We start from the raw sequence: 27732 nt of genomic DNA on the forward strand, positions 1-27732 counted from the left end.
TTGCTCTGAGGATAGAAAGATATGAGAGAGAAAAAACACAAAATACATTTCTGTGGTTGTTCAGGGGCCAAGTGCTGTTGGAGAATAATCCTGCACTCAGAGAGAAATATAAAATGGCACAGGATAGGTCAGTCTCCTGAGGTTTCCCTTCTCAGGGAAGCCTTGCCAGAACAAATCCTTCATGCCACTGGCTGATGGGTTTGGTCTAACTGTGCTGGGAAGTATCCCAGGAACACTGTGCGTTTACTGGGAGCTCCAAGATGGTGGTGAGCATACCCTGGCAGACCTACCCTGTACTTTCTTACTGCCTCCCTCAGGTCCTCAGGGATGGGGATGCACTTTTCTGAGTACCAAATAAACTTAAAATTTTGCTTAAGCTAAATAAATCCTGAGGAACATGTTGTTGAACACAAAGCTGATAATGACTATTATAATACATACAGAGGTTGAGATAGATGGTGGAGTCACCATCCCTGGAGGAATTTAAAAGCTGTGTAGATATGGCACTTGGGGACATGGTTTAGTAGTGGCAGTGACAGAGCTGGGGGAATGCTTGGACTTGATGATCTTAGAGGGCTTTTGCCACCTAAACAGTTCTGTAAATTTCTAGGGGTTTTATACAGTGGTTATTGATCCATTCCTTGGCTGCACAAGCTTTGTGTCTTCTGCCATCCTCACTGTCTTATAATCCACTAACTCCACCATACCAAAGACAATGATGCCAGCATGGGAATCCTCAGCTTTAAGAGGTGCTTGGGATTTTTTTTTTTTCTTTAAAAATTCTTCTGCAGTGTTTTCTTCCATTAGCAAATGAGATAGCATTAGACTGTTTTAAAAACTCATTTTTCCCTAGCTGCATAAATATATTTGCAATACTTTATATTTTTTAAAACTCATTTCCTCTTTGCTTAACTCCTTGAGATAAGTGAACTCTTCTCTATGTAAACATTCTACCAGAATGCTGACTACCTTTTAAGCAATATATGATTTAGAAGGTAATGAAATATCACTTTCTTTTTCCTTTTTTTTTTTATAAATAGGTTTTAAAGTGCTTTTAACTGCACTTTAGCTTTTAGATTAACAGATAAAACTGATGAAAGGGACACAACCTTCTGTCACGGGGTAGCATGGCATTTGGGAGGTGAGGTAGTTTAAAATGCCATTTTTATCTTCATTTCTCTCCGTTGGGATGACTATATTTCTTTACTACATCCCATAAGGTACTTTTTCTTTGTCCATAAAAGCATTTTCTTCCTTAAATCCTGAATATTCTGCAGTATGAGACTGTGTGTCTGCACGTCTGCAATGATCTTGTGCATAATCAAGCACAGCTATGGACATTAAGTTAATTAAAGCCACAATGAGTATCAGTTTTAGGCACTTTGGGGTGTCAAACTTTGGAAACCAATGAGAAATCTGAATTTTGGAGAGCAAGAACTTAAATTTTCTTTCAAAACCATGGCCTCTTAAGATTGCACATCCAGCCTTTAAGTGCCTAATTGTCCCCTCTGAAGTCTCACTGGTGCTACCCCAAATCACCCCCCAAGCCAAGAGCCCCACACTCAGGGGAGTTTTTGTCACTGCTCTTATTTAACATTATTTGTTCCCTGGGTCTCAGAGCAATGAAACCCAGTAAATAATACATTGGACACACAGAGAAGATAACAAAAGGAAATAGTTAAGGTACTATAATAATTTTAGCCATTCTTTTTTCAGGTCACTATAATCTGCCCAAAGATAACTAATTGTTCAAAGTAAACATTCCACTCCGACCACAAAAGGAATCCATTACACAAACATATAATTCACAGTCATTTTTAGTGGGTTGTAAACAGTTTGGAATGAGCATAAAATGGGACAAAAATCAAAGTGAGCATTTAGAAATGAAAAAGTGTTTGCTACAAAAGGTCAGTCCCTTTACTTGGCAAACTATGTAGAAAAGCCTGGGAAAATGTTGAACACACAAGCAGTAAGGGAATTTTAAAGCCAACAACCTCCCTGTTTCTTTAAACAGGCATCGGAACCTATAACTGGATCCTGTCAAACAAACGACAGCAAAAAAACATAACAGCTGCTAAGAAGTAAAGTTGAAAGATAAAGTTTTCTGAGCTAAGAACCTTCTCAGAAGTGGACTAAAGGTCTTTCTTAAATCTTCAAGCAAGGTTATGGATCCCAGGGTGGCTTTTAGGCATCGAACCAAATATGTAATTTTGTGTATCATTCCTGTCAGAGCACCCTGTGCTCCAAGAAAAGCAACAGAAAACAGTATCTGCAACATCCAGCTTAGAATGGAAATGGTACCTGTAATCATCAGCTTTGCTGCCTGCAGTGTCATTTTTCAAGTCATTTAGGCTGATTTGAGAACTCTAACTTGGATTTGGGAATGGAGGGGGAAAATGAAGGATGTTTCAAAAGAACGATGAAAGTTAAGTTATATTTCCCTGGAGAATTAGGACTGTATTTCTTTACAAAACCCAAGCCACACTGGATACCCTGGGCAGGTTTAGGATACGGAATGCTCGGGGTTCATTTACTTTGTCATTAGACACACAGACAAATGATCTTCCCTGGAAAAGAGCTTAGTATCAGACTGTTTTCACACGATAAAACACTACTGTGAGAAGTACTGGATGGCATGTTGTTGAGGTACAACACAGACTGATATTTTTATTTTTTTTAATGCGTTCTACTCATGCCTTTCACATATTTTTTTAAAAAGAAAATGCAAAAAAAAGGACAGCCAGGATTTTTAAAGGGTCGTGGATAACAAAATAAATAGGCGACTCCAGAAATGACTGGAAATGATATCTGGCCTAGAAACACCAAAAAGTCTTGCAATGGGCCCCACCCTTGGCAGGAGTGCTCAGTGTGTGAGTTAAAGTGCACTGGGAGGATTGTCCCAGGCTCTCCTCGCTGCACTGCTCAGCTCAGAGCTGGTGCTACCTGTCAGATGCTTTCCAGGGGGAAGAAGGAAGCAGAGTGAAAAACAGATTGAAAACAGGAATACAGATTGAAAAGGGCAGGTCAACAGATAGCCCCAGAAAAGCCTGAGGTCCATCCAAGGTAGGTGTGGATGGCAAAGTAAAAGAAGAAACAGAAAAAACCCACAGAATGTGCTGTTCCATCAAAAACATTTCCTTGAAGTCCCTGACAAGATAGGAAATGAAGAAATTCTGGAGATCTTTGAGTAGTCCCTGTATTTCTTCAATCTGATTGCTTCATGGTACAGAATTATTCTGTTATCCTCACCAGGTCCCACCACAGATGTGGGAGGTTTTTCTATTCAGGATATTGCATGAGATACCAAGGGTACAACATGCTTTCCCAGGATAGTTTTGACCTTAGTGGTACAGGTCTGGATAGCTCAGTAATTGGGACTAGAAGTTCATCAAAAAATATGAATGAATAATTCAGTAATTATTATAAGTAATTCATAAGTACAAGAAAAATGAAGGGAAAAACTGAGTTTCCTTAAAAAAAATAAAAATTAAATGTGACAATTTCCTTGCAAGTTTCCAAGAATGGGCACATTTTTATTGCCTCTCCTTATTAAACTCCACTACCAGCTCTGCAAGATGGCTGAGAAAATGGAGAAAGACCTTCTGCTTCACAGTTCTACTTCAATAACTAAAAATACAAAAAGAGGCTGAAAAAAATGCAATTCACTCCATTTTTATCAAATTCACAAGTGAATCCTTGTTGGATAGATAAATATGCATTATAGTGTGAGGTTTTTTAGATCAGATCTTAAAAAGCACCCCTGTTCTGAAATGGTGAAGGAGCAAACTAGGAGACAAATGACCAAAATTTGATCTTAGTTAGAGAAGAATATATTCAGAATAAACATCCTTTTGATATTCATTTTAAAATCATGTAACTAAATAGGAAATCTTGCCAATGGTTAATGACAACCTCTACATTTTTAATCTGTGGGAGAATATTGCTACATTTGGCTATTGTGTGTAACCTCGTCTACACAGGAAAATGTACTAATTAATATGGTTTATTCAGATCACTGCTAGACTTTTTTTCTGTGCACAGTGATTATGCTTTAAAAGTCAGAAAAACAAATAGAAAACCAGTAGGTGAATAACAATTAAAAGCATGAGCTGATGGCTAAGAACACAACCATTCAGTGGAGTACGAATGGTTTGTAAGTAACATTTAGGGATGGTCTCCTAAGGTCTTTTTTCCTAATAATCCTTTATCTTAAGCGAAGCACGCAAGTAACATTTTTGGTACAGTTACAGTATGTAGATGATATATTTTCTAAATAGGAAAAGAAAGCTTTATTACCACAGCCAATATGCCAGCTGTACCGAGTATCTAGGCCATCTTACTAAGACTATGAAAGTAAACATACAGTTTTCATTAAATGTGCCTTTCCCATAATTGGTACATAAGTATTTCCCATGACTCTGCAGTTGAGTATCTTGGCTGGAGGCATATCTGGCCATTAAGAGGAGGGCTTCAGATCTGTTGAGTCTCAGCCATGCCGGGAGACTTGGCACCTCCACATACTGCTTCCTAATACCAACCCCGGCATAAAATGTCATCAGAAGCTTGCATAAACATTGGACTTAGCTTCACATAAATTACTGCTGTCCTGAGATAGTTTATGCCAGAACTTAGTAAAAACAACTCTTTGAGTAAATAGAATGTGAGTAAATGCAAGCATCTTAATCCAAGAATACGATAATAGAAAAAAACTGCGTATCAAATATAAACTCATAAATATAGTGGTAACGTGAAATTTTTATCTCATGCCATATGATTAGCTTTTATTTACATGTTAGGCTAACCAAAAGGGGTAAGCTTCTCTAAGTCACAGCAAGTTTGAAGGAAACACAAGAGCTATGATGCAGTACTCAGAAGGATGAGTTCCTTTGAAGGAATAGTGATACATCCAGTTTCTAATACAAACATTTTTTGATAATCACACAGACAGTAAACATCTAATTACGTTCCTTAGATTTTTCTATTACAGTTCAGCAGTGCAGAGAGCTCTGGCCTCACTTCTGCTTGGAGGAGTGGTCAGATACTCCAAAACATCTATGAAATATCCAGCGGATTCTTGGGGGAACTTGTGCTGAGATCGTAACGAAGCAGTTTGTTAGACATGTTCTGCATGGAGTGGCATTTTTGCAATCTAATCTCTGCCTTTCCTTTTCATGTTCTGAATTTCACCTCACAATTCCTCCTCTATTAATAGTCACTTCACACATTTTTCCCCTTTTTTTATCCAGCCTCCAGCCTTCCTCCACAAAAACCCAATGCTACTATCTCCCCCTACTGAACGATCTCCAGTTTGTTTCAGTCTCTGACTTCCTGCCAATCATTCTGGGAATAATAATATCCCAGTGCTCTCTTTGCTGTATAATTAAAGCATGAATTTCCCAGAGTTTGAAACTCCAGGGTAGTTTTATTGCACCTTTCACTATAAAACCAGGTAACAATGGTGGAATTAAAATAGCTTTTTCCTTTGTGGATAACGTTCTAAGTATCTTTTTATTCTTCATGGACTCCCTTGTTCTGAGACTCCAGTATATGGCAGTGACAATGGGTTCACCCAGCCTTATTCTCAAAATAAATTTTCTATCTTTTGCAAGATATATGTTTCCCCAGATCCCTGGAACAAGTTGTAAACTTGTAACAGATGGTGATGAAGCCTCACATTTTTATACAATACATTTTAAGATTCTGCATCTACCGCATGCACCTTCCAAAGAAAATGACCTTCAGTGAGAGAAGATACACTCTGCAGAAAGGAAGGCAGGCAACGATGTTAAGTGCCTCCTTTTTATACTATGAAAATCCTTCTTATTAATCAAAACTTTTAATGAGGATGGATACTCATTTAAATATTTTTGCAATATCATAGCTTTTAAAATAACTGTAAAAATTAGACACCTGCACTCATTAAAAAAAAATATGGCCATGCTAGCATAACATTTATTTTGATTGAATACAATTCAAGACTTAGGAAAAAGTATCAGCCTTACATTCAGCAGGGACTTTAGAATGAAAGTTACTGACATTTTATCAATGTTTAGCATTTGCTTACCCAGAGAAAGACTAAACCAACATGTCAAAAAAAAAAAAAAAAAAAAAAGTAAAAAAAAAAAAAAAAAAAAAGGCAAAAATCAGCATGAATGGGTTCTATTAATGTCTTATCATATAAAGAAAATGAAGATACACAGAATGTGATATAGTTCCACTCATAACTGTATTATAGATTGTACTCTGCCTACCCTGGAAATCCAAGCAGAGTTATGAGGTTAAAGTTCTGATTAGTATTAAATAATAAGGTACTCACCTCTTCTTTCAACAGCTTGTATGCACAGTCTTACAAACTGGGGGACTGTAGATTTCTCATGTTCACAAACCAAGTGCAAATGGGAGCCAAAAATTTGATCTACATTTGGAAAACAAGAGGAAAATACATTAAGGCATATTATTAGCTGGATTTTTCTCTCTTCTCAGCTTGTCTATTAATTTAAAACTCAGATATTGAAGATGGATGGACAAAGTTGGAACCAAATTCTTTTGGAGTCCTAGTGGTCATTAGCTTCTGCCCCAGAACCAAATCCCTCCACATCTGCTGCTATAGTGCTTGATTCTCCCCTCTGGCTTCAAGTTTCAATTGCCACTTGCACCTTAACCTTTCTAAGGCTTGGACGTCTCCAGAGTTTGCTTGGACCTGCCACAGAAAAAGTACAGGCAGCTCCAGAGCTACAGCTCCCTAAGTTGTTGAATACAAATTCCTACATGATATCAGCTCTTGGTCCAACCTAGAAACTCATCTGGTTGTGTGACCTGTCTCTTCCACACATTTGGAAGTTTCACTCTTGCATGGAGCACTGTAGGAGTGCAAGGACTTCATTACTTTGCATCATTAACACTTAGTACAATTTCACCTCAACTTCACAAAAGCTTTTTTTTTGATTCATCCAATTGCCTGCTTAGAGAAACAGAAGATACCGGATGTCTTTTGATGAAGGTTTCACCTTAAATCAAGTTTAAGTAGTGATAAGTCTCACTTCCTTCATGAGTAATCTTTTAACTGGATAATGCCACCTTTTAGTTTTTATTATTTCAAAGTTCTGATCAACTTTGACTGTTGATCTTGAAACATGTTTATATTAGCAGGTTCAACTCTTCAGATTACTAATTAGCTTCCTCCACCTCATTTCCACTCTATGCGTTTGAGAGATTATGAAAAGAGCAATCAGTAACGGGGACGTTGTCAGCTAAAATCAGAATGAATCAAACAGATGAGAGGAACTACTCAATAGGAGCCAGTTAAATGCTGAAACAATAGGAGTGTACTGTCATCATTTATCCGAAGAGACAGTCTCCATATAGCATTTCAACAGAGCACTACGGTTTGTAAATTGGTGTGGAGGCTTTGAAAATTATTATATAGATAGCAGAAGGGTGATAGAACCAGTCTGGACTCTGCACAGCAAAGCCAGCAGCAGGTCCCATGGAACTGGATGTTTCGTCCATAGTCAGTGCCACCATATTCCACCATAACCAGCTGGAGCACTTCTTGCTAGAAGCAGCACAACTTTTCCTCACTAACAGGCAAAAGTCCCATTTTTTTATTTTCTGTTCTGCAGGGAGCTTCATTTTCTTTAATCACCACTATTTCATACTCAGCTCAGATTTCAAGAGCGACTCGATTGCCTTTTCTTTCCTAATACCCCAGCGCAAGGAACAGAGTGACGGAAACAAGGTGCAGGGCAGGGGTTCCTTTGGACTTCTCGAGATGCGTCAGGGAAGTTTATTCCAGCACCTCCCAAAACGTGTGATCTACATTCTGGGAGAGTACATCAAAGCCTGAATTGAAGTTAGTCAGAGTTTCGGCTGCAGAAGGGATGGAGGACTGGGTTCACAGAAGTGCTCTGAGGAAGGTTGTGTGCATGTGTGGCGTTAAGCATTAGCGAACAGTCTGTTACATGTTTTGGGGTTATGTTTCTGACAAAGCACAGTCTGGTTACATTTTCTCCATAAAACATTTATAGCTGCCTTCAGTGGTAATTATACATACAGAGATTTATGATTAAAATGTACTAGCACTTCCTCTTTTGACATCTTAATTGTTTTTTAAAATTTTAGCAAAGACCTGTCAAATTCTTTGCATAATATAGAATGGTCTCCAATGTAAATTATGTTAAAAAAGAAGTAAAAGTGTATCTTATTTGGTGGACAAAGACACTTGTAAACAATTTCAGAAGCAAAACAGGCAAAGAACTGCACTGTGTTTAGATGGCAACACATGAAGAACTGAAATGAAATTAATGTGTGGCTGTTCAGCAGTTTCTCTTCTGTGTTATAACCACTTTATAATCAACTTTTTGGATTATTTCACAGTTATTCTTTCAATCTCCAATATGAACACAGAATTTTTGGTATTCCTGGGAGGAAATTTTGAACAGGCTGAAAACAGTTTTACAATTCTCACCTAGTCCATTACTTCATTTCTTGGTGCAGATTCTATATATTCAGCAAGATATTTAACCTCGTTTTTTGTACCTTTCACTGTATGCATACAGTCACATTCTGTACCCTGCAGTTAAGCTTTAAATCACCTCTTCTTTAGAAAACAGGCACTCAGGATTTGTATCTTGGATGGAAGGGCAGCAAAACAGCATTAATACTTCTGGGACATCAAAATAGACTGGTAAAACAACAGCATACATCTGCTTTGGAGAGTTTTTGTCCCCTTCTAGAAATTAATGAGCATTTATAAGTACATGATCCCAAGAGCCATCCAAATACTCTCAATCCTGAGTACTCCTGTATCACAAATTCCGTGACTCTCTCTAATCAATTGATTTTTTTGCTGGAACTGTTTCTGTGCGTAAACATGGGAATGGCAGTGGTTACACTGCCATATTTACACTTGTGGAAGTGACAGTGGGACTTGTGGAAAACTCACCTAAGATTTGTTTGTGTAGTATTTCAAAAACAAGGAATGTGAATTGCTAAGTTTTTTAAGCTAGATTTGTATGTCACTATGTAAATGATATTAAAATATTATTTTGTTATTCTTTTATAAGTGTAGAGATATATTTTTTTTAAAACTAGTTTAAGGGAAAGCTATCCAGAACATTTTTTCAAAAAAATAAAATAACTGCTCCCAAAGGGATAAGGGAAGCAAAACCCCTTTTGTTTGATTTATTTGTGATAAGGTCTTCCAAAACTTAATTTTTTATGACTTAAAAAAAAGATGTACACAACACTTCTAACCTCCTGTTATGACAGTTTATGTTTCCTATCCAGCTTATTTAACTCAAATGCCTGGGAAATAGACACAATTACCACCTTATGGAATGCTACTTAACTTTAAATGCTCCCCTCTGAATAGAAATCCACTTTATCTTCTCAGAGTTATTCCAGTTTCTCAGGAATTATTTCCTCTATAGGCTCCTGAAATGCTCTTGTTTCATCATTTAAAAATTTAAACTAACAATTGTTCAGAAATATCTTTTATTAGAACAAAGGCAATTCCCATGCAGTGGATTCTGTTCACAAGAGCTCTTACAAAGGAGCTGCATACTATGCCCATATACAGCTTTAATCATTCACTCTTTCAGCTGTTATCAATTTAAAACCAATGAAACTCCCACACTGAGTCCATTTGAGCAGTCAATTTTAATATCTTGGGGCATCTGTAGTTATTCTGAATTGGCTGCAAAAGCAGAACTAACAAGTTAAGCTCTAACCATAAGTCTACATCAGGCTGGTAAACCATACATCAAACACCGACAGTTAGTCAATACTGTAGTATGAAAAACCAACAAGCATTTTTAAGAAGAGCAATATATTCATAATATGTTTGGTGGTATGGTTTACATTACACATCCCTGCTATCTGCACGTTAAAAATTCCGCTGGAGATGGTGGGGTGTGTGACAGCTTTGCACAGGGATATAAAACCAGACACCAGAAGAGAAGGGAATGGACATTCACAAGTTGTATAATATAAAATGATGATTATGGCTGCAATGAATTGCTCATTCTGGGGAGCTTCAAGTTTTCCTTGAGCTTGACAAAGCTGCTTCTTTTTTTTTTCTGGAGTAGCTCTTGCAGACTGCAACAAAGTCACTAATCCTGAGTTGCAGAAATCTCAACTATGGGAGGCAATTCTTCTGGAAAAGAAACAGTTAAAACAAAATCACTAAAGCCACATCCTCACTGAAAATGTCATTGTTTAACTGTTTTGGGTGCACATGGATGGGATGTGGCCATACTCGGAAGGAATTCATTCTTCAGTGTTCTTTATTAAAAAAACAGGGAAGGGCATGGCCAATACTCCTGTTTCTCAGGAAGAAGCTTAAATTCTGGCATGAGAGGAGATGGTATAAATGTACAATGCAAAAGTTTTTAGAAACGTGAATTATATCTATGTAATCCTGTGCCTTTCAGGAACAGAATTAACTGTGCTACATCTGGATTTGAACTGCTGGACTAAAAGAGCTTTTTATCTTCATCCAAGTTGTTTTCTTTGTATCTGTTTGAATGTTGGGAAGGAAAAGAGGGAAGGAGAATGAAAACACAAAATCAGAGATGAATGTACAAGCAGAGGGATAGGGACAGTAGGCACCAGAGTTGTGAACTTTTGCAGGGGGAAGTGATGCATTTGGAGCCATACTCTTAAAGGTGACTTCTGGCTGCTCTATCTGTAGTCAGACGCATTAAGTCAGACATTAAAGTCATGCTGGTTCCAGACTGGGGCTCCAAATAATGCCATGAAACTTTTACATTAAGTGGGGCAGGTCCTCAGCTGACTGGAGTTGGTGAGGTTGTCAGTGGAGCTTCCCTGATTTATGCAAGCTGGGAATCTTGCCAGTCCTTTTAATGTGGAGATTTACTATACATTGTCGATCTGTGGTGGTCATCAATTAAAAAAAAAAAAATTACATTTGTGAGCAGTTACTATTAAGTGGCATATGAGCTGCCAGATTTGTTTCACATTCTCAGAAAAAGGGAAGATAGTACTACAGACACAGGTCTCTCTTAAGAAATTCTGGTTTTTACTGGGGACAAGAGCTTGTTTGAATTCAAAGAGAGTGTGTCTGCTGTACTACTCAAAACACTTCTCCCAAAATGAGGTATTTTAAAATTCTCTGAATCATTTCTTAGCATCATGTCAAAGGAATAAATAGCTTTGTTCAGTGTCTGGCCATCCACAGGGTTTAGGAAAAGTGCTTCCAAATGTCCTTGTCAAAGAAAGAAATACCCTTGTGACCCATTGTCCCTGCAAGTCAAAGGAAACATTTCCTAACTTTCCCTAAGCTCTGAGTGCACCAGAAAGCTTGCAAAATTCCTTCATAACCCGCAAGATTTACAGAACACACCAAAGGTGGGTCTTAATCCGCTCTTTTGGACTTCTCATGAACATTTCACTCCTTACATTGAACTACTCCGAGGTCCAGTGAGACATATACAATAAAGACATTTTCCCTTGCCTGGAAATGAAATGGTTGGTGATCTCTGTGCTGCGATCTGCACAACCACCGACATATGCTGAGCCCTGTTCTATAGGCTATCAAGCCAAATCACAGCTAGTTCCTTTCACTAGCAATTGAGTGGCTTTTATTTTCATCTTGAAACAGTTGTAACCATTCCAAATTTTATGCTGTTTTGGTTTTTGCCTTAGCTTATGAAATACATTCAGTGAAGTTCCTTCAGTGTCTAGCTTTTGGGAAAGAAAGATCCACCCTAAAAAAAAAAAGAAAAATAAATTTCTTGCCAACTGCATAGCTTCATTTTCCTCATTTCCCACAGTGTCATTTATGGGAGGTTGTTGCTCATGTTTTTTTACTGTTTACTGAGAGTGTATTTTGTGATAGTGTATTACCAACACAACCACCATAGCTTTAAAATCACAGTTTCAGAGAAGTTTCTTTTCCTTTGTTGGTCTAGAAAGTCTCAGAAATCAGGATGTTAGCAGGCCAACATCAAGTTGAAGGTTGGCAATTTATCCTGGGTAACAGTAAATCATGACAAAGCTCAAACATAAAGGTCAAAGTTCAATTATAGACTATAAAGTCGTTTTAAAAGAGAAGATTTATATATTATTTTTCTAGCATATTAGTGCAGATTCTGTAAATTCTGAGAATATTTCAATCCCAAGGAACCAAGGACCCCTGCCCTAGAGTATAAATTTGAACAGTTATTCTCAAAATAACACTGCTGAAATGGCAGACATGGGACATGCCTCTTATTTACTTTTTCTAGGTTGTGTGCACGTGTATATCTAAGAACACAAGTGTGCTTGGAGACACAAACACATCCCACAATGTCCCTGTATTGCACATCATCTCAGAAATGCTTCAAAAAGCTTCTAGACCAAGGATATTTTGTGTACGCATGAGTGAGATGGAACAAGGACAGATGATCTTCATTAGAGCTCTCGTTGGAGCATGAAGAGCCCCAGTCACCAGCCCACTGCAATGAACGGAGCCAACGTGCTGTTCCCATTCTGGCTTCTTTTACGCACAGGACTAGAAAACAAATGGGGCAATGATGACAAAAATAACTTTTTCTCATGTAAAATGTCGGTGCATCTTCATTTTCAGATCAACACGTAACTAACATTTACCCATCAGTCTTCTACATTCCCTGGTCTGAGTGCTATCCTCCGTACTATTTTCATTTAACTCCCTACTTTATTTTCTACACGGATATCTGCTACACTCTACACAAGCAAAGCTTGGGTAAGAGTTAAATGACAATCACATAATTTCTAGATTTCCTGATAACAGTGTTGGCAGAACAAAGTACCCCAGGAGATCAAACTGCTATTTAATTTTGAAGCCTGTATTCCCAAATTTGGTTAATGTGGAGAAATGTGTCGAGTCTTCTGGCCAAGTGTGCACGCATCAGCAACTCACAGAGCACAGTACTGTGTTTAAGTGAACTTACCACCTTAAAATGTATTTACTCATGACTATAATTTACGTGTTAAATTTATGGGAGTTTTGGTTCCAATGTGACATACAATGTAAAAAATCAATATAGATTTGAGAGCTTTATAGTGCCCCTGGCAAATATGAATAGCACTTGATGAAAAGTGAAGGTTTTCACAGCACCTACAGTGCCGCTGCATTGGAGTAATTAACACCACACGCTTCACAGATATTTATATCAATTCTTCACCAGCACACAGAACAGCTCTTTGTCAGGAATTTGGTACCAAGATGTCCTGCAAGGCTTTATACACACTTTTATTACGAGCCCCTATTTTAAGGGATTTACAATTCTGACAGAAGTATTTCCCTATGGGATAAAAGTTCGTAGGCATGTTCTCAGAGCTGGAGGAATTTTTTCTTGTAAAAATTGGTTAACATTTTTTTCCCTTAAGAAACAAGCAAATAAATAGTTCTGAGGGGTTTCTGCAACCATTTAAGTCACCTTTAGAAAAATAAATAGATGCATCTTATAATACAAAAATTTGGCAAGCTTTTCCTTGGTAATCTGGGTGGTTGCATTTTGCAATTTAAAAATATTCTAATGCAAGACTGAAAATTAACATTTAAAAGTGGTCTCTGCATAAGCACTGCAACTGCATTTTCATAACATTTTAACAGATTAAAGGATAAACTGTGGTGAAGACAATGAAGGAACCTTATCAAATGAGCATTTCACATAGACTTACCGTAGATTGGAATTAAGCTGTGCTAACGAATCCTGCCTCATTTGCATGGCCAAAACCTAATCCTAATGAAACTTCATGGTAGATCACTAACATGTTTTCTTCATGGCAACATTAGTTTGGTAATAAAACTGTGCTGGGTACAGATTCTGAGTTACTGTGTCACAAATCAAAGCATTTCTGTTTTCCATGGAAGAGTATCCCAGGTAGAACCAAGTTATGTTTATGAATCAAGAGTTTGATGCAACTCTAGACAAATCCAAATTCATCTGTCTTTCCTAGAGAGATATATTAGAGGGTGGATTTGAGTTATGCTAATGAATCTGGATTTGTTAGCAGGGATCACATCTGATCCCTATGTAACACCGCAGGAGATTCATCAGCCACACTTTAATAAACGAAGAACCCCCCCAACCCTTAAATCCAGAAATTAAAAGACTATAAATTACTCCTGTATTACTGTAATAACTGAAACAAACAAACATGACCCATTCAAATCCCACCCTCATCTCACAAAGTACTTCAAAAAGACAAAACCCTCAGAAGTACTGAAATCAGTTACTACAAACGTGTGAGGACAGATCCTGAAAGTTTGGTGTGCGAGTATGCACACCTCACACACACATATTGATGCATAAATGACACTTTTTCAGAGTTTCTGCAGCAGCTGGGAGCAGAACCCCATAACTGAGGCACATTGTGGTTTCATATAAAGAAGACTTCCTTACAGTAAACAACACTGTACTGAGCATCTCTGCACGTATCTAAAACATAAGAACTTAATTCATCAAAACTTCTTCTCTCCAGACATGGGCCCAGCTGGTGTTGAACTCTTGTGGCTGCTTTAGCTTATGCTGACTGGGGTCAATCTCTTGGCTCAGTTTAATACAGACTAGCAACACCCCTTACATTTTTGACACACCACTGGAAAACTCACACTCCAAAGATTGACAGGGGCTGCTGGCAAAACGCCCCTTTCTAGTCAATTTGCATGTGCAGTTGTGGGTTTCACACATAATAATTTGGGAGTGCATAAATTTTTCAAGCATTATTCCAGACAGTATCTAAAAACACAGCTTTACTTGGATGCTAGTGGTCAGAATGCTACTGCCTTCAAGTTAACTACCAGCTTCTCAGGGAAACACTTCTTGGATAAACTAACAAACACATTTTATCAAAGAAACAATTTTTTAAGAATATGTGAAAGTGATGGCTGACCAACTTAGCAAGAAATTGGAATAGGAAAAAAACCCCACAGATTCAAAGCATTACTTATTTGCTGACATGTATTTCAAATTGTTAAAAATGGATTTTGTTGGTGAGTTAGAAAAGTAATGAGAGAAGGCAGCAGAACGTATTCCAACAAATTAGTCAGCACAGCATCTGAGGGTCCTATTTTGGGTTCTAAAACATGAAACTATGTCTCCATTCTTTTCTTGAAAAGAAATGGAGTTGTGCAGCATCTTGATTTGCATTGTGTATAGTTTTAAATGGAGGGGCTTCTACCACTTGCACAACAAAGCAGAAAAACTGTAGCAGCAGTCAGCTATCACAGAGGTAGATGAACCATACATTAATTTTTTTTTCTTTATAGTTCAGCAGTGTGTTATGAGATACAGCAACAAAACCATATTTAAGAAGTGTTTGTCCAATGGGCTGAGGGTAAAATATTCATTTGTGAATTTTTAATTTTTGCATCAAGAAGTATGGAAGACTAAACACACCTTTAATAAGTCCCTTTTCTTGCAATGTTTTCAAGGACGGTCTTCGAGAGATGAACTTCTTTAATCGGCTTTTAACTCTGCTTCTGTCATTTGTGTCAGAGGCACTGTAGTTCAGCCTGAAAACTGAAGGAAATCAAAAGGGAAATTTTTAGTGAAACAATATTTCTAAATTAACAGTACTTTTCTCAAATACCCTGAGAAAATAGTGGCCATAACCAGCCTGGTAAGATCCCAGTTGTGCGGTAGGTCAGCAGCACGGCTGGTTGGACACTACAAACATCTGATTAATACTTTTGTGAATAAACACGATGAGTTCACTCTGCCGGTTATATGCAGAGCTCTGTTATTTATTGCCCATAAGTATTTGGATGGTGACCAGTTTGCTCATGAAGTGTTCACGAATCCCACAAGTTTCACATGGGTGATTTTTCAGCTCCAACTCTGAGTGTGCTATGCACTATTAGCTGTGGGCTCCTTGCTATTAGGAAGGATGGATGGTTACACCACCAGTGAAGGACTGGATGCTCCTGCCAAGATGGATTAAGCGTTATATATATATTTAATGCAGTTATAGAAAACATGGCCATGTGCCATGAAATGTGTGCAAGATGCATTAATTTATGGAAAGAAAAGTATTCCCGTCCTAATGATTATATTATATTTAAGCATTTACCAAACAGAGAAACAATTTGAACGCAACTTATTCCTGCTTTGTGTCAAAAAGACATCAAATCCAGCTGCAGAAAATCCCCTGGAGGAGGTTTCAAAGGCATACATTTAACTTTTTCTCTGCTGAGGTGCTTACAGGGCATCATGATGGCTATCAAAATAGGCAGTGGTAGTAGGGAGGAGAAGCTCAGCGTGCTCCAGAAGCAGCAGAGATGCTGCGGGGAGACCTTTTCTAGAGTTTTTCCTGAACAAGCTGATTTTTAATGATTTCTAACAAATCACCTGAGACTTGCCACCCTTGAATAGCTCTTGTTCAGTGTCCTGAGCTCTCTCACTGCTCACATTGCTGAGCAGGTTAATGGGGCAGCCAGGGTGGTACAGCCTCCCTTGGCAAAGGCCTCCAGCTCAGAGAAGGGTAACTTCTGCTTTCTAAGGAAAGAGCAGCCTTCCATCTTCTCTTGGAAATCAATTAACCAATTAATCAATCAATCAATCAATCAGTCCACCAAAATACAATATTCTTCACAAGGTGAATTGGCAGAAGCCTGGTCCGTTGTCCCTTTGACAGAATTCCTAAACAAAACCCAGGATAATTTAGCTGCAGTTACAGAGGTGCTCCCTTCTCTCCCCGTCCGAACTGAACCTCCCCTATAATGCAACAATCTTCAAACAGAGGATCCAAGCAAAGAGAGAGAGCAAATTAAAAGTCTGATCATTATTATTGGTCTTTTTTTTTTTAATATCAAGGTGTTTTGCATTAGTTATAAACAGAACCAAAACACTTAAAGGTGCACAATTATAAAACAATGGCAAGCTAAAATAACTGGTTAAGCAACAGGAACAACCCTGGAACATTGTGGTTTACATTACAAATCTGATTTTAACAGCCAAACTTATAAAATGGTTTACGCTTTTCTGTTGTCAGGGGAGAAAAACTTGCCAAATTGTTCATTTTAAGTAAATAGAATATAGCCAATTAAGGAAAGCAATATTTAAACACATGCCTACAATGATCAGAGCATACTTTGCTTCTGATTTCACTACTGATTTTAACAGAAGAGTGTTCCATTTTCCCACAGCACTAAAATGACCCCACACATACTTCCACAAACTAGTAATCACACAGGACAAATAAAAGGACACTTTACTGGAAAATACATGGCTTGGTACAATAATCCATCACTTATGAAAACTAGAATTCACATTTTTTAATGGTAACATTCCTGGAGTGATGTATCATAGAACATAAAGATTAACATTCAATCGATGGTTGGTGCTTTTTTAACATTATAGCGGAGGACTTTTTGTTCGAAATTGAGCAATCCTTGGCAGGGACAAGCTAAAATTCCAAGTCACTTGGCTGTGCTATAAAAAGAACAACAAATGGATGTTTCTAATTCTGCATCTTAGTGGTACATTGAAACAGTGGAGCGAATTGTGTTTAGTTTGGGGTCTCTCTTGTTGCTCAGTGTCATTGTGTCCATAACGATTCACAACTAGGTTGGCTTTATTCTGACTTCTGAAGCTTCCCCAAGTGATGTAAATGATTCAGGGGTGAAAATATATTTTAAATCAATCATTTGCTGGCCACTTTTCCCTTTCTGCGGGACTCTGAAGCGCTTTATGCTCACTGGAACTACACACTTAGCTCTGAGTCTACACCAGACTAGTTAAGGTGTTCCAAAAGAAGTACACATGGTTGTCGTGTGAAGGGTAGGACAGCAGGGTGAACATCCCGCTCTTTAGAAAGACAAGTTAACCCAGCTGGAAGTTTTGTACCTGAAACAGCAATTATGGTGTTAAAACTACATCTAGAGGTAGGAATAATTATTGTCATGGATATCTTTGTATGCACCACGTTTTGCTGTATAGCACACAGCTCAAAACAACAACAAAGCTAATGTTGATGAATTTCTCATTTTATGTTATTAAATGCATGTGAGTCACCAGAAAAAAACTCCAAGCCTCACAGAAATTTAAGGGTTTAGATAGCATGTTCCAAAACCAAGATTAGACAGGAATAGTCATGTTGGGATCTCACTTAGAAATAGTCCTTCTCTTGCCAAACAATTCTTTTCGCGATATCCCCACAATAAATGACTTTGCTATTATATTTGGAAATACAAAGAACACTTAATGTTAAAAAAAAGGAAAAAACAGTAGTTATAAAACTCAAAAAGCACAATAAATATTTTTTTTAACATCTTCCTTTTTAAATTTCAGGTTCTGGATTTGGGCAGAGGTATCCTCCATGAAAGAGGGCTGACAAATGTCAAACATAAAAAAGTGGAAGACAGTTCCATGCAGAAGTAAAAATAAGACTTTTATGGAATTAAATATAAAATAATTATATATTTTTTCTGCTAATACAAGTGCATGCAAGGACATTTCATCAGCAAAAATGTAACCTGAATATTGTCCAACTTTCATGTTTAGCTGGTAATAAAATAAACACTTTGATCTAGAAAAGTATTCTTATTACTTTGACACTTTATTAAGTCTCCATCTATGCCACAGGTTGGAAAGCCATATAATAAATTAAATAATGGCAAGATCTTTTCCTCAATTCTCAAGATTCATGAAATCAAAACAGCTAATCAAACTAGGGGAGTGCCATTCAGATTGGGTACAAAAATAAAAGAGTATGAACACGTTTTTAGGACTAAAATAAAGAACACATCTTTGGCCCTTATAATGGGATAGTGCTGTAATGACACTGGCTGAATTAGGGGTGATAAGTATAGGTTAAATGCTCTGAAAAAAAGAAAAATAACAGTGATCAAAAACTGACCTGTCTTTTTTTGGCTTATATAAATCCTCTGAATCCTTATTCAAATCTAGCCTTAACAATAACATATAAATAACAGAAGCACGGAAGACAAGAATTAATGCAATACCTCCTAGTGACACACTTCTACAGAAATAGTACCATCAAAGAAAGTTTTGAAATGTACAGATGAAGAATCACTTTTTAACATTCAGTGCCCGAAATATGATGCACTGAGAATAAATTTACTATGGTTTAATCAGGATTAAGTAGTGACCAACAAATTGCACAATGAAGCTACAAAAGCCTCTCTCCAGGGTTTGGACATGGCCACCACTCACAGAGGTGGGCAAGGCTCTGGCATCTTCAGGGCTAGGATAAAAATGTTTATGAGATTACTTCCTGTGAATTTAATCATGCATCTAGACAATGTATTTCTAGGAGAATGTTTTTCCTGGGTGTGATGTTCTGAGCAAAGCCTGAATGACTCAGAGTGTAAAATTTTTTAATATGTCCTAAACTCCATATTTTATTCGCAAGATTTTTTAGCTCCCTTTAACATGATCTCAAATTCTTTCCAATGACTTTTATTTCACTCTTAATTTACTCTGCATTTGTACACAATCTCAGGGGTTTACCTATGATTAATTCCTGCCAGGTATAGTGTATCTGAACACTTCCAACGTGTTGAAAGCATTGGTTTTTGAAGAACTATCCATTAATGACTTTCTGAACTGTGACAATGGGTATTGACAGTGCTTGTCAGACTAAAGCACTATTGATTGTCTCACATCATGTGTATTGCAAAACCAATTTCTTTCAAGTACCTCTTCCTAACTGAAATACATTATTAAGATGCCTATCTGTTTATTATAACACCTAAAATTATCGTATATAATTCATTTGGATGGAAAGAGCAGAATGAAGAGCAGCAGTGGGAATGGATAAACAGTTAAGAAATTCAAATATCTTTACATTCCTACCTTCTCTTTCATTACCCTTGATCTCCTGGAAAAAAAAACGTTAAGTCTGGACCATGCATATTTTTTTTGTACTCTTCAAAGACTTAAAATTTTGTGGAGTTCTTAGAAAGGGATGAGTTGTAGTATATTGATAACACCCATAAACGGAGTTTTGGTAATTATTTCCCAAGGAATACTAAAAATGACAGGCTTGATCATTCAAAATACAGAATGCATGGACCAAAATCCTAGCTGCAACTTTCTTAAAATACATGTGAACAGATCCATGTGCTTAACTCTCATCTCTGATGTCTTAAAGTAATAATTTTCTAAAGTGCTTTACAGACTCATAACCAGAGTCCTCAGCAACACCTTGAAGGACTGAAACAAAGCTGAGATGGCAAAAGAGGGAGGCAGGAGAAGGTGACTTCCTGACTTTGGAGAAAGAAAGTGCAAGTCTAACAGCAGTGCTATAACATATGTGCGAAAATATTAGTTGGAATTAATTAATTAAGTAATTAATTTCAAGTAATGGGAATGCTTAATTGCCGGGTATCTTATATTTCTGAAGAAATATATCTTAATGTGCAGAGGTGTATGATTCTGACTACATTCTGAAAGACAGTGTAATTTAATATATATTAACTCATGGCTTTAAGTTTTATTGGATACCACTGAAATCCAGAATTCAACATTTCTGCAAGTTTTTTTGGCATGCAGCAGGTGTGAAATTACTGTTAGTCCTTCAAGGAAGGAGCAGCATGCATCATTGCCTGTAAAAATAGACAGGTTTTCAACCAGAACCAGAGTTTTGAGAGTGACAAAACCAAGTCCTTCTTCCTTCCTTTTCTTTGTGATGCTCTGAGATGAAGCCAAAAAAATCTGCTCACTAAGGATAAAGAATTCACCTCACCTTCTTTATTGAGCAAAGGACTTTTGCCAGTCCTCCTATTTGATCCCTTAGTGAAGTCCTTGGGCGTGTCTCTGAATTATACACACTATAATTACTAATTTTATTTTTTTTTGTCAAAAGAGTAGAATAAGAGACAAGTACACATCCAGTTTAAAGGCACTAGAAAAATGACTGAGGGGAAAAAAGGCAGGAATTAGGCATTGACTCCAATCATTATTCTTCTAAGCTTCAAAATTTCAGATTTTATAACTACAGAGCATAGACCCAAAATATGCAGCATCAGAATGGGTATCACCTTCCAGGAGCAGCTCAGATTTTGTTTGATTTGGCACCAAAGGACCTGAAGTCATTCAGGTTTATGGTGCAATAATAGATATTTGCCACAGCAAATATATCTACATTTACAGATGTTTATGAAGTAAGCTCAGAAATAAACAATAGGAAAAAGAAAACAGTGATTATATAGCACAAATAATTTTTCTGTAATATGACAGCCTAACAACTTAAGTGCTCAGTAGTGTCATTACAGTTTGTGAAATTTGCGTGCATTAGCAGTAAAGATTCAATAAAATGACTGTATAATTCATATTTTGCATCATGCTCTTAAGCATATGAATTTTTTTTAAAAAATTGTCCCTCTCTAATAATAAATGGAAATAAATTAATAGCGTGTTAAACATCACTACACATTTACATTGTGAAATAAAAATGTCACTCCCCACACAGCTTTTCTTAGTGCTATTTGCAACATAAATGTTTAGAAATGTAAGTAATGTTTCTGAGTTTGTGTTGGATTTATGAACAAAATCATAACAGGTACTTTTCTTTAATAAAATAAATAAGGTTTTTTAGAAAAGGAAAATACAATAGGACAAATCTATCTGGATTTCAGTTGTGCATCTGATATGATGCCAAATAGGAAATGATTAGTTAAACTATAGAAGATGTAGAGAACTGAAACAATAACTGTGAAGTGACTAAATAAGGTATTAAAATGAACTTTGTTGAAAGGAGAATGACTGTACTTCAGGGAAGTTACCAGTGGATGTCCTGAATTATTCCTGGAACTTGTCTTTGTGATTTTATTAAAGACTTCAGCAGGCAAAGTAGAAGCATTCAAAAAATTACTTGTTGACTCAAGGCTAGAAGTATCATCAGTTGAGACAAGAATTTGGGATATCAGGCAAAAACTTGGTGACTTTGAGACTGGAAATTGGAGTAAGCAGATTAGAACTGGTACTACCCAAAGCACGGTTAGAGAAGGATTGGTGTTACAGAATCATAGAGTCATTAAGGTTGGAAAAGACCTCTAAGACCATCAAGTTCAACCTTTCCTCAGCAATTCCAAGCCTACCACTAACCCATGTCCTCAAGTGCCACATCTTCACCTCTTTTGAACGTTTCCAGGGATGCTGACTCAACCACTGCCCTGGGCAGCCTGTCCCACTGACCAACAGGTCCAAAATATTTAATTTTAATTGATACAAAATAATTCTCTCTCATGGGTATATAACCTTGGACACTCATCTGTGAGGTGGAATTTCCTGGCAGAAGAGGTGCAGGCAGCAGCAGTGAGAAGCACCAGGAGAAAGAGGCTGCTGAGATTTTGGAAGGAGTTGGGGAGCTCGGCATGTTTGGCCAGCTAGAAAATGGCTGGGAAGAGCTGTGATTGTTCTCTATGAATTTGCTTGTGGGGGTGGGAAAAGGAGCAGGAGAGGAGAAGAGGACAGCAGGGAGGATGAAGTGCTGTTTTAACTGAAGAACAATGTTGGCACAAGAATAGATGAGTATAAACTGGCCATAATACGAAGTTCTAAACCACCCTTTTAAAGAAGTCATGGTGGCAAATAAAACTAAAAGAATTTAAGATGCAGCTTAATAAATTTATGTATGAGGACACAGAACACTGTACCTTGTGACAGGAGGGACTGGAGTGGATCACCCAGGACTTGCCAAGCCTTTCTTTCCACAATTTTTTTTTGGTATTGTCACAATATTAGAAATGCTGTTATACAAACCTAACTTGAATATAAAAACCACAATGCCAGAAATCATGAATTCATTTTATTCATACAGTATGACCAGTTTATGTTCATCTAATGTAAAACATGTGGGACTTGGATGAAATCTGCTACAGCACACAAAGTCAGACTATTTAGACTCTAGGAAGAGAGAGCACAGTGTACTTGGGAAGGGGAAACTGGTCTCCCTGAGCTCGTGTCAGGGATTAGGACTCTTGACACAGCCTCTTTGCAAAAATATTCCCAGGAGAATACTCAATGGATGGTCTATAACATAGGAATTGAAGAGTGGTCCTTGCCCTTACATAACTGGGTGAATCAGTGTTTGCAGCCATACAGTCTTATCCCACTCATAAAACATGACAATTACTGAGCAAAAGAACTGCAATATTTGAGCTAATGACTTTTGAAGTTGACATATAGAGTATAAAATATTATTTGAGAAGACTTCACAAAATAAAGAAAGAAATCCCATGCAACTGGAGGCTGAGGAAGACAGAACAAGATACTGTAGACTATTTCCAGATCAAGTTGAACAAGTAATTTACAATAAATAATGCATTCAGGGGCTTTTAGAATATGGAGTTCTGTTTGCTTTCTTCTGTTGTGAACTATATGCAAATAACTTTCAAGTCTTTAAACTTGCCTCCTGATTTAATCTGAAAGAAAACCTTTTCAACCTTTTGCAAATATTATGAATAGTCATCACATATACTAAATTGCTCAGGCAAAAGGACAGGAAACTGATATGGTTCCTTTATCTACCAGGAGCACTGGACAGATTTACATCAAAACAAAGCCCTTCTGGAGGGCTGGGTGCTAGTAAGCCATGTGGAATTTTTACCTTAAAAACCTACATATAATTCTGCCTTATGCTTTTGGAAGCAAATTAATTATCTAGAGAGCAAGGGAGTCTTGTGTTTATATCAGCCTTGTTAAGAATTATACAAAGGTTTCATATATTGAAATTTAGACGTGTCTGGATACTGTGTTGAGCCTCTTATTCAGATCCAGTCTTTTGGCACCCTTCCAGAAAGAATACCCTACCAATGAATTTCCTTTTTCTTGAAACTTTTATCAATTATGTTTCGTTCTTCTAAATTTTAAAAGTAAATTATTTTAACATTTAATTATATTCTCATTGCACTCAGTCTCCAGTTATACTCATAATCCTATATTTTTTGACCCACAATGAACTTCTAGTGTTTCTTATACAATAAAGGACAGAATTAATTCATAGTGCCTAAGTTATGAAACCAACATGCTAAAACTGTTTACTTCCAATGAGAAACAGTAGTGACATTCAGCTCTACATTTGCTATTTCAAACCGCAAGTTCCAGCACATTTTTCTCTTTTAAAAAGCAAGTTTAGTACTTTCCAGTGAGTGTAGATGTGGGTAGTTTACAAAGGAGAAAGGCACACCCATTATCTTTAAAGTAATCAAAAAATATCTAGCCAGAGATCTGAAATCCATTTGCTGTACTCTGTTTATATGTCAGCTATACCTTATCAAATTATCCCTACCTCAATTATATCATTAGAGTAAGAATAACAACAAAAGATCACCCATGAGCTCATTTTTGAAAGGAGCACGTCGTCAGATTTCAGAATTCTTTTTACTTCTTACCTCAAGTGAAAATGCTTCTAAGAATCTCCAACATCTACGTTCACATAAATATGAACCTTAGACAGTCACCCTCATGCCATCAACTAAATTTTAATATAGAAATTATTTCCATTTGCTAAAATAAAACTGATTTTCAGACCTTTGAGCAGTTACAGCTCCTTGCTCAGGTAATGTCCATGTGAGGACACTGGAAAGGCTTCCCTAAAGGTGATTTAGGATCTGCATAAAACAGACAAACCCACAAAGCTGACCAAAAGCAGGCTGCAGCTTTTTTTGTGAGACTACCCTATAGAGGCTGTGGGTGGAGAAGGTGCCTTGTGAGATGTGCTGTGGGTCATCCTCTTATAGGACTGAGACAGGGGAATTACAGAAAAGGAAAGTCCAGAAAGGAGCTGCTGGTCTATTTAGCCATGCATTTTGTGGCTGGGACTCCAAGTCTGCTTGTACAGGGGCTCAGAGGGAGACCCTTCCAGAGATACTGCAGGGCATGTGGTGACATTTAGTACTTTATGTAGTCTCCAGAACAGCTGCACTGGAACAAGCTGCTTGAGCAGGCAAATAATTACTAATTATCAGGGTATTTTCCTGAAATAAAATCAGGCCAGTCATCACAACAACTCTGAGACACTTCAATCAGCTACATGTGGGGTTTTCATGGGTGCACTAAATCTCTGTATGACCAGCCATGGTCAAAATTCAGACAAAATGTTAAAAAGAGCCAATAGAAGACTGTTTTAGCTTTAAAATTAATGTTCCAGCTGACAAACTGCACAGGCGCTTAACCTACTTTAGAACATATTTAATGGCATAATTTAGTCTCGAAAAAGAAAAGCAAAATAACTAATGATGGACAAATTTAGGGGTCGAATCTAGTTCAGATAAACATTCAAAAGTTCAGATGTTTAACCAAACCTTATCTTGTCCGTGAAAAGCCTCAAACTGAAGGGCTCTATCAAATATAAGCAAAGTACAGGAGACTGTGGAAACTTTTCCTCACAGAAAAACTATTATCAGAAACCTGCACCTTATTGCAGCACTCACATGTAAAGCAGTTAAGCATCAAAGCAAAAGCAAAACATTTCAGAAAACTGCTTCATGGTCACAGTAATATTTGGATGAAATCCAATACAGAGAAAAGAAAATAATATTAAGGGGAAAGATAATACAAATGCAATTAGACTATCAACCAATAAAACTTGATAGCTGAAACCTTCCAAGCTTAGAGAGAATAAGGAAACTGGAGATCAGAGGACTCTGCCTTTTGAAGTCTTGCTGTCCAGATCCTAGGGACCATTATCCAGATGAGTATTTTAAAGACATTATGAATATTCTGTCACAGAATTAGAAAGCTTTATTACTATGAATGACCTGTAACTTGAGCAGGGACAGCTACAAATGAATTCCAAACAAAAAATTGTTTGGAAAAGGTGAATTCTGCTAACTTAATTTTCTGGGTTACAACTCACCAGATAAAAAAATTGCTGTCAAACAACATTCTCCTTGTGGGTTATTGATGACAGAAAGTATAATTCTAATGGATCCTCTCCATTCTCACACACACCAAATACAAACAAATTTTTAAAAAACTCTATTAGAGAACATGAGACCTCTGTTCTACCTTGCCTGGCACTGTTTCTCACTCAGCAGGCAATATCTGCTACAGTACCCCAAAAGAAACCAAATTCATAAAAAATGATGCAGCAAACTATAGTGTTTCAGCACCCATTCATTTTCTTTCTCTTTTTCCATGTTTCAATCCTCTCTGCTTAAGCCTCTCCCTCACCTTTTCTTCTGCCTCCATCCCTCAAGCTACCTGGGAAAATAACAGAAAAAATTTGTTTTTCTCATAATGGAACCCCAAACTCAAACCATCAGATGCCAAAACAAAAGATATTTTAAACCAGATTTCAAATTTCAGTTCAGAAATTACTGTGTAGCTTGCATTAAGAGCAAAGTTACAACAATAAATCAAGTATTCCATTGTTTGTAATTGTGCCTTAATATCAGTTCTACCCTTGATCTATCAAATTGAGTGATCTTCAGATAACACTATATAACAATCCAGGTGTTACAGTGTTTTCATTATTTATTCATTAATTTTTAGTGCTATCTTTTGATTTTCATTCAAACACATCAACTGAAATACTTTCAAAAGAAGAAAGGAAGGTAGGAGCATTATAACACCCTAAAATAATCATCTTTAATTTTACCTAGAAAGGAAAGAGATTATTACATATGTTTTCACACAAATATACATACAAAGATTATTTTTGCAGTAACTTCTGAACTTCTAGGGAACCATAGAAATGAGACAAAGAGTTTGGTTTTAGTGAATGTATCTATGTCCTGGGTAGAAGACAGTCAAACAATGATCCTGAAATCATCACCTGCACTGCTTAATTCTTAAGTCACCTTTCTGGTTCTTCCAGTATCACTTCTCAAGCAAAAACCTGTGTGCTGCTCAGGAACCAGTTGACTGCTGAGAAAAATAGAAAAAAAGGCCTTTTCTGAATATGTCACAGCCAGTCTGTCCTAGAAAGAGTGAGCATGAAGTGATGTGGATCAAACCATGGTTTCTGCACCTTGAATGAAGTCTTTCATTGCAGATACCCATCAAGAAAAAGGCAGTCTTGCCCTGATTTATAAGTTTGTGCCCCAAAGCCTGCTAAATGGCAAATGATCTGGCTGCCCTCCTGTTCTGCCCTGCCCACATCTGGCCACCTTCCCTTAGGCTCTGGGTCCTTGGACTGAATAACTTTCTTCAGCAAAAGTGACTATAAAATGTACTATCACTATGTGATTGCAAAATGTATTAACTGTAAAGCTTTCTCTAGTAGGACTTCATACCTGTGTGCTTTTAAAATTATTTCTGTGTCCTGTACAAAGCGTCTTCATGAATTTCAGGATAATTCCTTGATAATTCTTTTTCGTCTCTAAAGGGCTTTTTTTCAAATGTATTAGCACTGGGGTATTTTTAAGTGTTTTCATTTCATTTATTTTAAATGTGCTGTTTGAAAAGAGTTGCTCAGTTTTATAAGAATGTTACTTCTTTGTTTAAATTGAACACCTTAAAAATTAATTACAAAAACTGTTATCACATGTAGGAACATATTTTGTGTGCTATGAAAAGGCTTAAGGCAGGTTTGCTCTTTGGTTTTCACAATGAATGTACTGGATGCAAGAGATTAAAGGACAGAAGAATCTTTGTGTCCTGGTTGTTTACTTTTTATGTCTAAAAAAGTGCCAATGAAAGAGATAAATACAATCCCTAGACTGTATCAGGTGAGCCATTTCTGTATGGAAGACTGAATTCTGCTTTCCAAGTCCATGGGAAGACCTAACCTTGAATATCAGCGTGAGAAGCACTGACTGAAAGGGAAAGA

At 37.1% G+C, this 27732-nt stretch overlaps 1 protein-coding gene across 2 annotated transcripts in view; it reads right to left on the bottom strand.

Annotated features, from left to right (window-relative positions):
- The window catches only part of ARHGAP15 (Rho GTPase activating protein 15), a 321487-nt gene that overhangs the window by 120739 nt on the left and 173016 nt on the right, over window positions 1-27732 (bottom strand). For both annotated transcript variants that reach the window (XM_017740245.1, XM_008638204.2), the window contains exons 10-11: window positions 15390-15512; window positions 6317-6415 (exon numbers count right to left, since the gene is read on the bottom strand). In XM_017740245.1, the coding sequence (XP_017595734.1) occupies window positions 6317-6415; window positions 15390-15512 (222 nt within the window). The remainder of the gene's footprint in view (window positions 1-6316; window positions 6416-15389; window positions 15513-27732) is intronic.

This window comes from Corvus brachyrhynchos, unplaced genomic scaffold, assembly GCF_000691975.1.
Source record: "Corvus brachyrhynchos isolate BGI_N302 unplaced genomic scaffold, ASM69197v1 scaffold126, whole genome shotgun sequence".
Taxonomy (NCBI): domain Eukaryota; kingdom Metazoa; phylum Chordata; class Aves; order Passeriformes; family Corvidae; genus Corvus; species Corvus brachyrhynchos.